Raw genomic sequence first — 16,524 nt, 5'->3', positions numbered from 1 at the left:
AACTAGAAAAATTAGAGCTGGCATACTTGGAGCTGCAGTCTGGCTTCAGCATGTTTTAAATCGCGAACACAGCATATTTGTTTCATTTAGTGATGAATAATTGTTGTAGACACTAAGGAAGGCTGGGAGATGTTTCAGCTGTTAGGTTAAGGTGTTAAAAAGACAAACGCACAGTGAGAAGATGGGTTTTGCTTTTGGTTCTACAAACAGACAATAGGGAGTGCTAAAAGCAAGTCAAAACGGCCTTCTCCCTTTTAATCCTTTACATGTCATCTGCCCTCTGGTGGAGGATGTCAGAATTGTAGCTGGCAAGTGGCAATTCTTTTACTGTTTAATAGTTTTAAATTTGACTGATAACCATGTCCTTGTTGTAACATTAGCCAATAGATAGTTGAAAAAGTATTTATTGACTATTTACAAAGTTATTTACAATCACCACTGAAATATTTTTATTTTCAGTCACAATAAAAAAGTTACAGAGGACCTCAGGATTCTGACTAAATGAGTTGTGTTTGTTTGTAAAATGAATCTCAGTAAACAAAAATTAGGCGGGTGGTTTTATCGGATCTACAGCAAACATGTTTGAAGCAGACCGAATCGCTCACTGATTGTAAAACGTCTGACAGTAATTAAAGTGCAAATGTGAGTTTTAACTTCAATCCATTTCTTGCTGCAGCTACGTCTTTCACATATTTCTTGAAACGTTCAAATATTCTATAATCAGGCAGGTTTAGACAATCATCCTCACACTTTCATACCTAGTTTCTGCATGCAGGAGTGGAGTCTGGTCTCCAGCAGAAGGACTCTTTGGCGCAGCTCCTCATAGTCGTAGGCTCCCATCTCCTCTTGGATGGCCATCAGCACCAAAGAAAGATTCCTCACTTCCTCTCGAAGGCGCAGGATCATCTTGGCATCTGCCTTGTACTGTTCCAGCACCGGCAGCAGGGGGAGCAGCTGGTTCACCTTGTCTTTCAACTCCTAAAGTAAAGTAGGAGACACGGGAGCAAAGGGTTAGGGAAGATTGGACCCTTTAGAGAATAATTCCCAGTGGGAGTCAGGGAAAACAGATTTCACACATGAGTGTCTTGTTGTTTAATCTCCAGTTCCATGTGACCCAGGAGATCATCTTTACCTGTTTGCATTTCCTGGTGCAGCTCTCACACACTCCCACATCATTATCAGATTTACCGGATTCATCTCTGACATTTTCTGTCATTTCTTTTTATTGTCTTGTTTTATTTGTCATTTACTCTCATTAATTATTACAAATAAACACATTGTTGCCTTCTTGTTAAAGCACTGGCCCAGTTTCCACCCATTTGTTTAGTTCATTATTTGCAAGCACAGATCTGCTTTCATTTAAATGTCTTTAGACCGTTCTCTCTCAGTACTTTTTATCTGTCGTGTGTTACAAAATAATTTTGGATGAACCGAATGAAAGGAAGGAGCTTCCTCTGTAGTTGAGCTGTGACTCATTGTGAGCAAAAGAACAACGTGTGCTCGGGTAGGTAGGGCGCAGGGAGCAGCAAGCGAGTGGGGCTGGATGCATGGAAGGTGGATGAGAGAAAAAGGTGTATCAATAAAGCGTTGCCGCCACAGGAAGGGCTGCTTCCTCCTTGTTAGGGTTTATCGTAAATCTGGTGATGGAGCAGCTCTCAGCCCTGTGGCGCCACATCATAAATCTTATTTTCACTTTTTCAAGCTGCAAAAATCCCCTCTCGTTAATCTCCCATGCTCTGCCATTGGCAACTTTAAACTGCGTGCATTCATCAGCCGACCTGCTTTGGCCAAATCCGTTTTGTTTTGGAGCATGAAAGTTTTCCCTTTGCATTCAGACAAATGAAATCATCGTCTTTCCTCTGAGCATTTTTCATTAATCTCACACCTTATTGATGAACTAACACATTTTACAGACATCTTAATTTTAATTGTTGGAAAACTTAGAATAAAACTCACTGCGCACAAACACAGAAGTCTGCTACTTGTCCCCTTGCTCAAGCACGAACCCAGAAGCAAAGCACACGTAGCATTTATCAGAGCATCTTTTAATCAAACTATTTTATGGGCCATCTAATAATTGTAAGTGTGTGAGGAATGTGGAGAAAGCCTGTTGAAGACAGCATGCTGACAAGAAATAAAGGCCTACTGATTACAGCAGCCAAGCATTGGCTTGTAGGGAGATAAGGTGAAGATAAATGTGAGTGCAAGCCTGTTATCTAAAAGGAGATGTCTGAATGTTACATGTGTACAGTAGTGGAAGAGGCTCGGTGCAGCTGGAGAGAGAGCCAAGGCTTGTCTTCATCATTCAAGCGCATGTGAGGCATGTGCTGAACACCTCAGATGTAGAGCGGGAATTGAATTTGTGTCCCAATGTTTATAAAGCAGTCTATAGACCTCCCATAAAATTTAATTGTCTGTGAAGAGCAACAACCCCCCCCCCCCCCCCCCCCCAACTTTACACTGCATTTAGCTTATTTTAGAAATCAATTTCACATCCAGAGTGTCTGTATTCAGTTGACATCATTCCCACTTCAGAGTCCACACGGTGGCACACTTACCTGAAAGCCCTTGGGATTGAGGCTGCGCGGATTGTCAGAAGCCACTTTCAACTTTCCATCCACAACCTTCATGAGACTTTCGGTGTTTCTTACATACTGAAGGTCTCTGTAGGTTCTCAGATCCAGAACCTCCATTGACTGGCTAATGTTCTGAACCTGTAATGCAATAACACACAATAGTTTGGTTACGGCCAAGGTGAAGGAGATGGGGAATGTTTTAAGGGAGGAATCGTCTCATCCTCAAAGGAGGATGCTGGGGGAGATGACCTCCACATTAAAAAAAAACTCCCACCCACTGCATTCTGCTGTGGAGACCATGGACAGCTCCTTCAGAGCCAGACTGAGACATCCCAGATGTAAAACAGAACGCTACCGTAGGTTTTTCATCCCCTTTGCAGTAAGCGTGTATAACGCCTCAATTTAACTGGCACTGACATCATCCTGGTACTCAATAACATCAGTGCAATGTTCATTATGTGTTCAATACTTGCGCAATACCAGATTTACATGGTATGTCTGTGACTCTTACAGCATGCTGCATAGTTCTGGAACCCAACTTCTTCATTTTGTACTTGTGGGGTTAGGGTTAGTGGTTGAAGGTTACAATAATAGCTATCTGCCTATTTGTTATTATTTCTCTTCAAAAGATTCTCTTAAGTGCTGCTCTAACAAGTGAATTTCCCCACTGTGGGATCAATAAATTCTATTCTATTCTATTCTATTCTATTCTACCTCTGGCCAAACAACATCCTGGGTGGTGAATCTGGAGAGTGCAACTACCAATGTTGTAGTTTAACAACAAGTTGAACTGGTAGACTAACAATGACATCAAGAAGACAGAAACAAGACTCCACTTCTCAGACCCTTGGGTGTCTGCGGTCATGAATGTGTGTCTGCAGGTTCGAGTTTGAGTCACCCCTGCAATTTTACCTTTACACCTTCTGTAATTAAAGGGCTCCTGTTGAAATTCAGTGTCCCATGTTTACATGTTTTATCTTACTGCTAAGATTCTGTTTAGGTTTGCCTCTGATTTATATTCGATGACTGTTTTACATCCAGTACTTTACCCTTTGTTGTGCCTTTTTTGTAGGCAGGCTTTTGTGATTGCTGCTGTGACAGATCAGTTCTTTTTAGGGAACAATGATTTATCTGTCTATCTATTTGAAGGTTGAAGATGGAACACGGACACTATAGCATCGAGTGTTTAGAGGTGGGAGTGCAACATCTGAACACAATGTCCAGCCAGCACCATGCCAAGGGGACAAATTGTACAGGATAAGGAGTCATTTCCACTGAGTTTATTATACAACAGTATTTACCATTAGAACTTCTTCTGGGCTCAGAATCAGCTGCTAGACCTAAAGAGTCTGCCATTTGCCACAGTCACAGCCTCGCCACAGCCAGACCTTTTACTGCAACGGTGCCCCCTATTGGCAGGTAGATGCAAACATAACCCTGTGTCGTGCCCGTCAAAATAAAAATTTGATTATTTATTTTGTTAAATATAACTTTTGTAGGAGAAACTGTGCCTTCATTCTGCACACATCTAAATGCCCCGTGGAGGTATTATTTTTTTAAATATACATTTTTATTGAAATGTTCCATATTCCACCTTTAACTTTCAGGTATGGAGTGTGGTTAGTTTGTAGATTTAGTTCAATCAAACAGCGGAACGTAAACGGCCACTTTCTTATCACTGTTGGGTTTTCTGAAAAAAGGATGAACTCAAATCTCAAAAAACCTTTTAGGAAACATTATCAAACAGTAGCAGTTAGTGGTATTTAGTTAGTGGTATAATAAAGTATAACAGCCACCAAGTGTTGCAAACAAGTTAACAGGTAAAAATAAAACTGAACAAACTCTTCGATGAGTAAGCATGCTGCTAAGGAGGCGTTTACTGAATCCCTTTCCTCAGAGGACTCCGTTTTGTTCTGTGTTTAATTCTTTTCTAAGTTCTAAGCTTGTTCAGACTTTGACAGCTCACTTTGTTAGTACACAACCTGTCATGTTCTGTGTCCCTGTGGTCCCCAGCCCCTCCAGGTTCCCTCATGTGTCCCCTAATCTTCTGTGCCCCTTTTGGTCCCCAGCTTCTCCAGGTTTCCCTCTCGTCACTTCACCTATCATTAGTTTTCTGTTATTTTAGATTATCTAGCTCATATCTATCTTTAATGTATTGTGTTCCTTCCCCATTTAAGTATGATCCTCTCCTGCCTTCCAGTATAATTAGTTCTGTCACTCTGAGGTCATTAGTTTATTTATCTTTAGTCTTATTTCTACAGTGTTTAGGTTTATTTACGTTCAGTAGCTTTGTCTTAAATATTTTAGGTCTGGTTTCCTCACCTGTCCTGTTCTGCTCCTCCTCTCAGTTATCAATCTCACCTGTGTCCAATTCCCTTAATCACCCAGCCCCTGTGTATAAAACCCTGTCTTGTCTCTTAGGCCCTGTCCACACGTAGCTGGGGATCTGCCAAAACGTAGATGTTTTTCTACGTTTTGGCCTGTCATCCACACGAAAACGGAGTTTTTTCACACGAAAACGGATCTTTTTAAAAACTCCGGCCAAAGTGAAGATCTGCCTTTTCTCCGTTTTGGGTGTCTGCGTGTGGACGGACAAAACCGGAGTTTTAAGGTCCGCAACGTCACTTTCCGTGACAAAAAAATGCTGACATCACGTGTGCGACCTGTGTTTACACTAGCCGACAGCATGGATGCCCTCAGAGCTGCGCTCGCTTTATCAATGGTCCAAGCGCTTTCTGCTTGTTTTTTTTTATTCTTTATTTGTAATTGAACAAGATACATATTCTCGTTGAGGATTACAGTCTCGTCAATACAACAGCCAAAACCAACAGCTTAGTGAATAATATGACAGCATCTATGTACTGCTTGTTTGTTTTTGCAAGCGGAATTACTGCTCCTTGCGGAAGACCACAGACGAAGGACGAGGTTAAGAACGGGGGAAGTACTGCCGCCTACAGGTCTGGCATGTCCTTAACAACGTATTTATCCGGGTACGTGTGGACAGAGTTTTTTTCTTTAAACGAGGTGGTCTGGATGCAAGTTTTTGGAGGGGCGGATATTCGTTTTTAAAAAAAAAAACGGCTACGTGTGAACTAGGCCTTAGTGTTAGTCGGTTCATTGTCTTTGTCAGTGTTGGTCTGTCCTCCTCTAGAAACCCCAGGATCATGCTCATAAACGAGCTTTGTTTTAGTAATTCAGTTTTTTCTATACTTTAGGCTTGGTTTCCTGCCCTTTGGATATTTACTCATCATCCTAATGAAATGACTTTTCATTTATTCAACCGCTCCTGCCCGAGTTGTCTGGGTTTCTGCATTCTGGGTCCAAACTGCTCTCAACGTGACACAACCAGCCCACTGCTCTACACACCCTCTCATCTCCTGCACGCCACACTGAACCAGCCAGAAAACCTTCCAAACGCTGACAAACGTTCCAGGGCTGTCGTGCATATGTCCAGCTACCCACAGGAACAGATGCACGGCCGTGCGGACGTGCAACATTAGCACTTTAGGCCCTGAAAAGATCATTTGATAAACTAGACACTCGATTCCAAATGTTACCATTTGGCATATAGTCTGTTCAGCACCAAATGCCTTGCTGCCTACACCCCGACAACCCACTCAACTACTTCATGTCCTGCACCTGCATCTCCTCCCACATGCATCATGAGGTTGCTGGGGAATACTGGATCATAAACCATTTTTCTTTGCAATTAAAACTTTTTAAAAGACGGTGCATATGGGACATCTTTAAAAAAGTGTTAGAATAAAACGTCCCTGCAGCCTAAATGCTGTTCATCTCAGTGTCCCACATTTTCAGTCATTCACAGGTGTTTTGGATTTTTGCCTAGTGTGATGACTCATTCTGCATCAAGCATGGTTGTGTGTATGTTTGACCGTGGCCACATTTTTCATTTGATTTGATCTCAGTTCAGTCAGCCAGAAGCGGAGGTCAAAGGGGGAAGAGATGTTCAAAGGTCTGCTGTGAGTGTTTTCACGGCACCATCCTTCAGGGTCAGCTCTTTATCTGGCTTTGCGGATAGCTGAATAGAAATTCTGCACGAGGCTACTTTAAATTCTTTGAACAAAGTGCAGTTTTGACATTGTTAATGCACCCTTGGCTCCCTGTGTCAGTGAGAGCTTTTGGTGAATCTGGACTCAAACAACTCTCCCCCTCATGCTCTGGGTTCAGATGAGGATGCCTTGGTAAGCAATGCTGTATTATTTGTACACACACACACACACACACACACACAGGCTCACAAAAAGTCTTTTAATTTGCGGTCTTCACTGGGTGCAGTTGAAACGCTGCTGACCCCAGGTGTCCTCATTAAGCCTGGCTGTGGACCGTATCGGACACGAGGACAAGGGAGCACATGAAGAGGACACACAGTGTGGCATAAACACCCACATTGTAAATGAATAATATATCTGGCAAAGTTTTTTTGAGCTGAGACTCTTCCAGAAGCTTGGTGAACAAAGTACAGGATTTTAAGGGGTGACACCAGTTCATGAAAACTAAGTGAGTTCAAAATATATGATTTATTTCGCTCTTCTTTACTTTAAAAAATAAATAAAAATTAAAAATAATATTTTAGACTTTTAAAATATTATATTTTCATCTTGCAATGTTTAAAACCCATTATCCACTAGCTGAGTTTCAATTTGCATGAACAGAGTTCAGGTAATCTTTGACATAACCTTTTAGTCTACCCAGGAAAATGGTTTTAGTCACAGCTTATAAAAAGGAGTGAAAATAAAAGTAAACAATTTAATTCAGCTAAATCCCGCAAATTATTCCACATCAACCCCTTTACCGCCCACTTCTTTTTGCAGAATTTGTCAATCTTTCAAACTGAAAGCACTCCAACATATCACATAATATTTTCTCTCACTTTACCCCCCCCCCCCACACACACACACACAGACACGCGCCTTTCCTAAAACTTTCACCAGCTGCTCAGAGATCAGTTAATCAGATCAGTCTGAATCTGTGCCATGATGTGTTTTTCTTATTTCTATATGCTGTTTGTGAATTTTGTTTGCAAAAACATTTGCTTGAAACTTCCTCCGACAGTGATTATCAAGGGGAAGAGGCAGACTTCAGCAACGATGTGTGAATTAGGACCTCTAAGCACATTCATCTTCTCAGTTTTCCTCCACCTTCTCACCCAGGACCAAGTGAACATTAGTACTTTCCCTTCTTCTACCTCTCTGCATCTTCTGCTTTCATTTGCCCCATCAACCTTCTATTTCAACAATGTGCCGGCTTTGGTTGTCCAGTGTTAACTACTCTGATTTGACTGATTTATCTTTGTGGCTTGTTGAATCCTGACTGATAGAGCAGTTTGAACATATTTGAAGACAATTTACCAGTTTTTTTTTTCATTTCTAAATAGTTACTCATATAATTAAAAAAGCGTACATATACTGCCTCCAGATATGGATAGTAGATAGTAGGATCTGTCTGCATGTGAGTGTGACTCGGTGGGATCTCTGGAACTGTTCTAGACAGGTTTAGATCGTACCTTTCTAACAGAAGCTACAGGGTCTGTATAAACCAGATCATGTCAGATTCTACTGATCTGTTCTGTGAGGTACCCCAAAGCTCTGTTTTGAGTCCACACTTTTTTCTACTGTATATTCACCCTATTGGACAAATAATTGATTGTTTTCATTATGTCTCTTATCAACTATATACAGATGATATTCAGCTGTACTGCTCCTTTAAGGATTCTAAATCTTGGTCATTTATCCTCTATCGTCAAGACAAACTTGAGGAATTTGGGTGTTTTTTTTTTGACCAATCAGTGTCTCTTGAAGGCCACTCAAAAGCGTTGGTCCGAAACTGTTTTTATCATTTAAGAAACATCTCCAAACTGCAAAGGTTGGTGTCGAAACATGAACTTGAAATGGTTCTCCATGCCTTTATCTCCTCCCGTCTAGATTACTGTAACACACTTTTCACATGTTTTAACAAAAAAGCCCTTGACCACCTTCAGTTGGTCCAGAACTCTGCAGCAAGGCTCCTAACTGGAACAAACAAAAGAGCACACATCACTCCTATTCTCTGTCTCTGCACTGGTTACCCGTTAACTTTAGAGTTCATTTTAGAATCCTGATTATAACTTTCAGTGCTCTACATGGTCAAACTCCTCCCTATTACTGAACTGTTAAAGCCTTATGCTCCAACCCGAGCCCTCAGGTCCACACACCAGAACCTTCTAGAAGTTCCAAAGAACAGAAACAAAAGTCAGGTGATCGCTCCTTCCAGACTGTTGCACCCCGACTCTGGAATGATCTTTCTTTATCCTTACGCAGCATTGACAGTCTGGACACTTTAAAAAAAAGACTCTTTTATTTAAAGCTGCTTTACATAAATCTCTTTGTTTTCTTATTTTTAACTCAAATTTGTAATCATCTTTCATTTGTTTTATGGTATTTAATAATTTTATGACTTTTTTTGTGATTTTTATTTATTTCTGCTTCACGCCGGGGACACACCGGCCGCGGAAGCGCCGCGAAGCGCCGAGAAGCGAATCGCTCACGAAATTCGGCCGCTGCTCGCCGCTCCTCAGTTCAGATCAGACGCGCCCCGGTCGAGGCGCGCCTCGGCTCAGCTGTAGTTTTTCTTCCTCTCTGCCTTTTCTCAGCTCTTTTCCTCTACGTTTGAGTGTGTGTGTGTGTGTGCGTGCGTGCGTGCGTGCGTGTGTGTGTGTGTGTGTGTGTGTGTGTGTGTGTGTGTGTGTGTGTGTGTGTGTGTGTGTGTGTGTGTGTGAGTGTGAACCTATGGTATGAGTTGTTTCTGCCAGTTGAATCTCTTGGAACCCGCTCCATTTCTGCAGCTGTATCCTATGGGTACGTAAATAATCATGTTTTTCGGGGGTCGTACAGCTCCTTGTGTTTCTCAACTTCAATAATTAATTTAAAGTCATCCATCTTAATTGCTTGCCTCAGACTTTCTACCTCTCTGACCTGTTTGCTCCGGCGAAAAGACACCCAAAACCACTCACCCCTTCACGTGGTCACACACGCACACAAGTTCGATGTGTGTGTGTGTTCGTGTGGTTTTTCTGCAGTGTCTGATTACGAACACGTTTGACTATTGCGGAATTTTATTTTGAAATGCTTTATTTTGTTAACTTTACCGGCCTGCCTCTTATGTCTAGGTTTGACTTCCTGCCAGAATTGACGCGATTCACCCGCTGCTCGCGAAAAAAATAGAGCTGACGCCGAAATGATCGCTGCACGGCGCGGGCTGGGGCGCCGGCGCGAGGCAATTCGCGGCGCTTCGGCGGCCCATGTGGTCTATAGAATAGCTTAACAAGGGCGCCGAATGAAGGCGGTCCCATTTTCGCGGCGCTTCCGCGGCCGGTGTGTCCCCGGCGTTGAGAACATTATGATTTTATAACTGTACTATTTGTCATGGTCTATGTGAAGCACTTAGTGATTTTCTGTCTGTAATGAGTGCTTTATAAATAAGATATACTTACTTATTAAATTCTTAAAGAATATTTCATTTGCATATGTCCTGTTGGTCAAGTGATTTGTGTGTACATGAGATTTGAGTCTTAATAATGCAAACGCTGAAGTTTTTGAGGAACGTTTGAGTTATGTATCTGACCAATGTCTCAGAAACTCATAATTTTCCAAATCAGGTCACATTAGATCTGTTTTTGGGTGCAGAAGCTGGTTGGTTTGGTGACCTGTACGTGACAAGTGGTGCCAGATAAAAGTGCAGAGCAGCAGTTTGTGTTTGTGTGTCTGAGTGGGTAACAGTTGGGTCTCCGAGAGAGTGTGTTATTGACAGCTGTCACCTTTTCCATGAGCTGGCGGAGCTGCCTGCTGCGTGGGTCGCGGTTACACATGTTCTGAGCGGGTGCCACCACGGTACAGATACACTTCCCATCTGCGTCCTGTGCTGAACTGTAGATTTGCCAGCCTTCCTCTGGGCTGGGGTAAAGAGCCTGCTGAAACACAGAGACAAAACCAGGAAAACTGTTTCTTAGCTCATCCATGTGTATAGAACTTCACAGAAGTAGACAAGATGTGTTATCCAGATTAAATTACTTGGATTTATCTTAATCCAGTCCGTCTTTCCAATAAGAAATACCTTGATACATTCCATATTTTGTTTTGTTTACCAAATCTGTCATCATCTGAGCATGCAAGTCAATTTCTTCCTGTTATATGTCTTTCTTTTTAACATAAATGAAAACATGATATGACTGATCCACCCTAACAACTCAGAATCACTCAGAATCTACTTTTAGTCTTAATTGGCGAGCAGCAAGAAAACCGTGAGTTGAGAGAGAGACAGAGGTGATGTTCACAGTGTTTACAGGAGAGAGCTGAGAGAAGATAAGGGAGAGAAAACAGATATGTGCCTCGATTTAGATAAGACAAGTACATGGTGGAAAATACTCAAAGGGATCAGAAGTACAGGTGCTGGCCAGTAAATTAGAATATCATCAAAAGGTTGAAAATATTTCAGTAATTCCATTCAAAACGTGAAACTTGTACATTATATTCATGCAATGCACACAGACCAATGTATTTCCAATGTTCATTACATTTAAATTTGATATTCATAAGTGACAACTAATGAAAACTCCAAATTTGGTATCTCAAAAAATTAGAATATTCTGAAAAGGCTGAATATAGAAGACACCTGCTGCCACTCTAATCAACTGATTTACTCAAAACACCTGCAAAGGCCTTTAAAAGGTCCCTCAGTCTTGTTTTGAAGGCACCACAATCATGGGGAAGACTTCTGACTTAACAGCTGTCCAAAAGACAATCATTGACACCTTGCACAAGGAGGGCAAGACACAAAAGGTGATTGCTAAAGAAGCTGGCTGTTCGCAGAGCTCTGTGTCCAAGCACATTAACAGACAGGCGAAGGGACGGAAAAAATGTGGTAGAAAAAAGTGTACAAGCTCTAGGGATAACCGCACCCTGCAGAGAATTGTGACGACAAACCCATTCAAAAATGTGGGGGAGATCCACAAAGAGTGGACTGCAGCTGGAGTCAGCGCTTCAAGAACCACCACGAGGAGACTCATGAAAGACATGGGATTCAGGTGTCGCATTCCGTGTGTCAAGCCACTCTTGAACATGAAACAGCGCAAGAAGCGTCTCGCCTGGGCCAAGGACAAAAAGGACTGGACTGATGCTGAGTGGTCCAAAGTTATGTTTTCTGATGAAAGCAAGTTCTGCATTTCCTTTGGAAATCAAGGACCCAGAGTCTGGAGGAAGAGCGGAGAAGCACAGAATCCACGTTGCATGAGGTCCAGTGTAAAGTTTCCACCGTCAGTGATGGTGTGGGGTGCCATGTCATCTGCCGGTGTTGGCCCACTCTGTTTCCTGAGGTCCAGGGTCAATGCAGCCGTCTACCAGGAAGTTTTAGAGCACTTCATGCTTCCTGCTGCTGACCAACTTTATGGGGATGCAGACTTCACCTTTCAACAGGACTTGGCACCTGCACACAGTGCCAAAACCACCAGCACCTGGTTCAAGGACCATGGTATCCCTGTCCTTGATTGGCCAGCAAACTCGCCTGACCTTAACCCCATAGAAAATCTATGGGGTATTGTGAAGCGGAGGATGCAATACGCTAGACCCAACAATGCAGAGGAGCTGAAGACGACTATCAGAGCAGCCTGGGCTCTCATAACACCTGAGCAGTGCCACAGACTGATCGAGTCCATGCCACGCCGCATTACTGCAGTTATTGAGGCAAAAGGAGCCCCGACTAAGTATTGAGTGCTATACATGCACATTCTTTTCATGTTCATTCTTTTCAGTTGGCCAACATTAGAGAAACAAACATTTTTTCATTGGCCTTTAGAATATTCCAATTTTCTGAGATACCAGATTTGATGTTTTCATTGGTTGTCACCTATAAATATCAAAATTAAACGTAATAAACATCGGAAATACATTGGTCTGTGTGCATTGCATGAATATAATGTACAAGTTTCACGTTTTGAATGGAATTACTGAAATATTTTCAACCTTTTGATGATATTCTAATTTACTGGCCAGCACCTGTACACAAAAGTATGAGTTCACAGAGCAGGAACTCTGCACAAGATAGAGAAGGACAGAGACAAATGGAGAGGAATCCGGAGTTTAAAGAGAGAAGAAGGAGGAGGGATCGGGCTTGGCTGCGTAAAGCCCGAGCATCTAATCTGTTTGGACAGAGAAAGGAAATGGAGCTGTTCAGGATCAATAATGTGGCCCCTTACCAATGGAGAGGAGCTGGGGCTAAAAGGATGGATGTCTCTGACTAATCCAATCAAAAGTAGTGCTGTGCGTTTGCAACCACACTCATGTACACAGTTTACGCAAAAGATCCGCTTCCCCGATCGTTCATTCACACCGCTCTCTGGCTTGGATGCACACAGTCAGCATATAAAGCTAAATGTAATGAGAAGAAGGTCAACAAGTTTTTGTGCTGAAGTTAAAGAACCATCCAAAAGAGTTGAAGGAAAAGCCAATAAAAGCACTCTGCTTCAGCCTTTTAACAGAATTCTGCCATGCCGCCATCTCCTCGGGTTGGGGATCAGATTAAAATGTCGTGTGGAGCAGTGAGGCTGTGTGATTGGAGTATAAAGCAGGAACCACCCTGCAAGCCGGTGTGCTCTGTGTCACATCTTGTAGCTTCTGCCAATCCTCTGGCACGCCACCCCCCTCATTCCCTTTCTACTCCTGCTCTTACCACCTTTTCCTTTGTACTGTCCGAATGAGTGAATCCTAAATTTGGGATACTCCAAATTCAACTGTGGCAGATAGACTGCAGATTTTCTGAGCTACACTGATATCCTGTTCCAGCCATAGCAACGGCATTATTCCCAAAATTCTGTCCACACTTCATTTCCTTCATTACATTCCATGTATATTATATTCAGTGAATACTAAGTAGACACCTGACATTTTTAAATAAATGCTTTCAGGTTTAATTAAACTAATATTGCATGCATACAGTGTTATGAGCAAACTTTGATGATTATTCACCGCAAATGTCTCCTTTCAACGTGAATGACTCACGTGGAACCTTGGGCACACGGGCTAAGTGACCACTGCAGAATTCCTAAATCTGATGCACAATCTGAGTTATTATTCAGTTATTTTCTGCAGCTACAATCCTTCTTTGCATTGTTTTATTATTTCAATTAGCAACAGAAGATTTAGGAGGACAAACAGACATCCACAGTAGCCCAGATTAAAACAAAGGAGGCAGCATAATATCTCAGATTTATTTCTAATCTGTCAGATGGTCTACCCTGGTAGTAGTAAGAACTTCCTTTTAGTGCAGAATTGCCTAACAACATGATACTCAATGTAAGCTTTCTGATTTTCTGCGGTTTCACCATATTTGATCTGTCTGCAAAAGTAGAAACTTGAAAGGTGTACCTGTTCCATGGAAAGCTAAACGCTGGGCGGATTGAAGCAGCGGGAGATGTTTGAGCCAAGCTTGACATTATTTTGACAACGAAATGTTCCCCACAATAGACAATACGAGAGCCTTTTTAACTTGTCATATTTTAGAGAATCTTGAACATGTAGAACTACTTCTTAAATATCTTTTGTTGACTTTTGGAGACAGTTACAGACTGCAGAATGCTGACAAATCATCTCAGGACAGAATTTTCATGATGGTGCACGCAATGAAATAGGAGAACGTACCTTGGCATGTGAGAATGGAAGTTTGATTCATTCTGAATGGAGAGAATCTGAGTGCTCTGAGAGTTATTTTGCACATCAAGACAGGGATTTGTCTTCCTCATGCATATCATGAAGCAACAACAGCTTCATGATATGCATGATATGCAAACATTATGTACAGCTGCTGTTTGATTGTATTTTACTATTGTTTTACTATCATTTTCAAGTAAAGTTTAAATATTCTGAGGTAAAATAAAAATGCAGCCTCTATATTTACCAACACCCAAGACAGTTTGTGAGTTCCTGAAGTTGTAATGCATCTCATAGCAAAGCTGCAGAGGAAATGTAATGGGTACTAGATCATTGTTTGTGTGTAAAAGCTGGTGGACTGTGAGGCACAGCAAGCACAATGGGCTCTCATTACAGAAGGCATCCTGCAGGGTTAACAGGTGGAGGCTGGCCAGACTCAAACTCCACCAACTGATTTGGTTATTCGGTCTGTAGGCATGTTCAGCCCTCAGTAAAACATTTCTTTCCCGTGCACGTGGGAAGAATGCCTACGCTCCAGATATTCATGTTTGCTTTAAAACAACCTTGTGAATGGATGCAGAAGTGTGCATGATTATTTAATGCTGCTCTGAACCTCAAAGAGAGTCACCGCTTGTGTCACACATGCTTTTCTTTTAAACATTTTATTACGTATACACTTTGTAAAAAAGAAATCAAAAAGAAATATGAATATTTTAATAAAGGCAGACGTGTCAGCTTCGTTTGCTGCTTCTCCAACGTGTTTTAATGACATCGTGCTCCTCCTGCGCTGGGGAGGCTTCACAGCAACACATCTTCTCTCTTCATTAATGTTTCATAAACGCTGGACTGAAATTAAAAGCTTATTTGAATCACTTCCAATTTCATTACCACCCACCTATCCATTCTGCTCTAAGTTCCTCGTTCTCATCGCAGTTAAAAAGGAGGCGGTAATTCTTAAATGCAAATGTGAATTGTCCTTATTTGTGCCTGAGTGCAAGCAGATTTCTATTTCAAATATTATTAATAAGTAATCTCTCAGGATGCAAACAATCTTTTTTTTTTCTTTAAAGCTTGCTCATTTATGCAAATTTGATTGAGTCTTCTTTCTCAGTAATATTGAATGGGCCATTGGCGTTGGTTCATTTAGGAGTTTCAATCTACCGCCAGCCTGATTAATGCTGGAAACACACATTTTCAATATTTATTCTCATCATATTCATGTTGAAGAATCCAGAGCATGGTGAAGCATGAATAATGTTTGCAAACCACGTGTTGAGTGGCAGTGAAAACATGTCACCTGTGGTGTAGTCATCATGTCATAAACGGCGACTAACTGCAGCACGGATAATCCTCTCTTCCAAGACAACAATTTGAGCAGAGAGGAGGCGTTCAGATCACTGTCTCAGAAATGTTCCCATTAGATGTGAGGGATGACACAGAATATCTAAGAAGCAGACATGAAAACGTCCCGTGGCTGCTGTGCAGAAGGCCATTAAAGGAGATGTCAGCAATAAAAGGCAACATGAAACCACACAGGACAAGAGAAATGAAAAATCTATTTGCTAGCTCACTGAAATGAAAATGACCCTTAAAGATTTCTGGCTTGCTCCTTTTTGGGGATCCCTCTAGGACACTGCATTAACGGTCTGGGCATTTGAAGCCTCGCCATCAGCTGCTGGCTACTGCAAACACCAGACCTCCCAGGAGAAAGCTGAGTACAGCAAGAGTCACTGATACACTCACTGGGGGAAAAGGAGAAGCTGGGGTTTTCAAAAGGCTGACAAGGAGGACTGAAGTGACTCTTATTTCTGTGAGCTTAATTCAAATGTTGCTTTGTTTGAATGCTGAGCAACAATTTCAAGGGAATTCCAGCTGAGTGAGTTTAAGAAGATATGCCCGAGTGCTGCACGCTGCAGAGAAAGTGATCTAATTCCACACTGTCAATATTTTTAGCTGTGTAAAACTGACTCCCGTTACCTGAGAAGTTATTTGACAGAAACCCTGAATCCTTGCATTTGTTATCGATTACCAAAGTTCAGAGAGATTATTCAATTACACATTCAAGCTGCTGGTTTAACTGTCACCTTGCAATATGGACTCCCTCTGGCATTTCATTAGTCCGACCCTGGAGCGAGCTGCTGCAAAGCCAGACTTAAATGAGATCATAAATCTGCAGATTCTTACTTCACAAGCATGACGGGAAGTCTATTATAACTTTCTTAAGCACCAAGCTGAAGGGGCAAATGGTATAA

The 16,524-nt window shown here is 41.9% G+C and overlaps 1 protein-coding gene across 6 annotated transcripts in view; it reads right to left on the bottom strand.

Moving 5' to 3' along the window:
* Positions 1 to 16,524, bottom strand: part of olfm2a (olfactomedin 2a) — a 59,179-nt gene that overhangs the window by 4,653 nt on the left and 38,002 nt on the right. For 3 of the 6 annotated variants that reach the window (XM_015948499.3, XM_015948495.3, XM_015948497.3), the window contains exons 2-4: positions 10,390 to 10,542; positions 2,559 to 2,714; positions 759 to 978 (exon numbers count right to left, since the gene is read on the bottom strand). In XM_015948499.3, the coding sequence (XP_015803985.3) occupies positions 759 to 978; positions 2,559 to 2,714; positions 10,390 to 10,542 (529 nt within the window). The remainder of the gene's footprint in view (positions 1 to 758; positions 979 to 2,558; positions 2,715 to 10,389; positions 10,543 to 16,524) is intronic. The other 3 variants (XM_015948500.3, XM_015948496.3, XM_015948498.3) reach the window with 1 other exon arrangement.

This window comes from Nothobranchius furzeri, chromosome 5, assembly GCF_043380555.1.
Source record: "Nothobranchius furzeri strain GRZ-AD chromosome 5, NfurGRZ-RIMD1, whole genome shotgun sequence".
NCBI lineage: Eukaryota > Metazoa > Chordata > Actinopteri > Cyprinodontiformes > Nothobranchiidae > Nothobranchius > Nothobranchius furzeri.
Note: the sequence above shows the minus strand (reverse complement) of the source record. Positions and strands in the feature narration are given on the sequence as shown.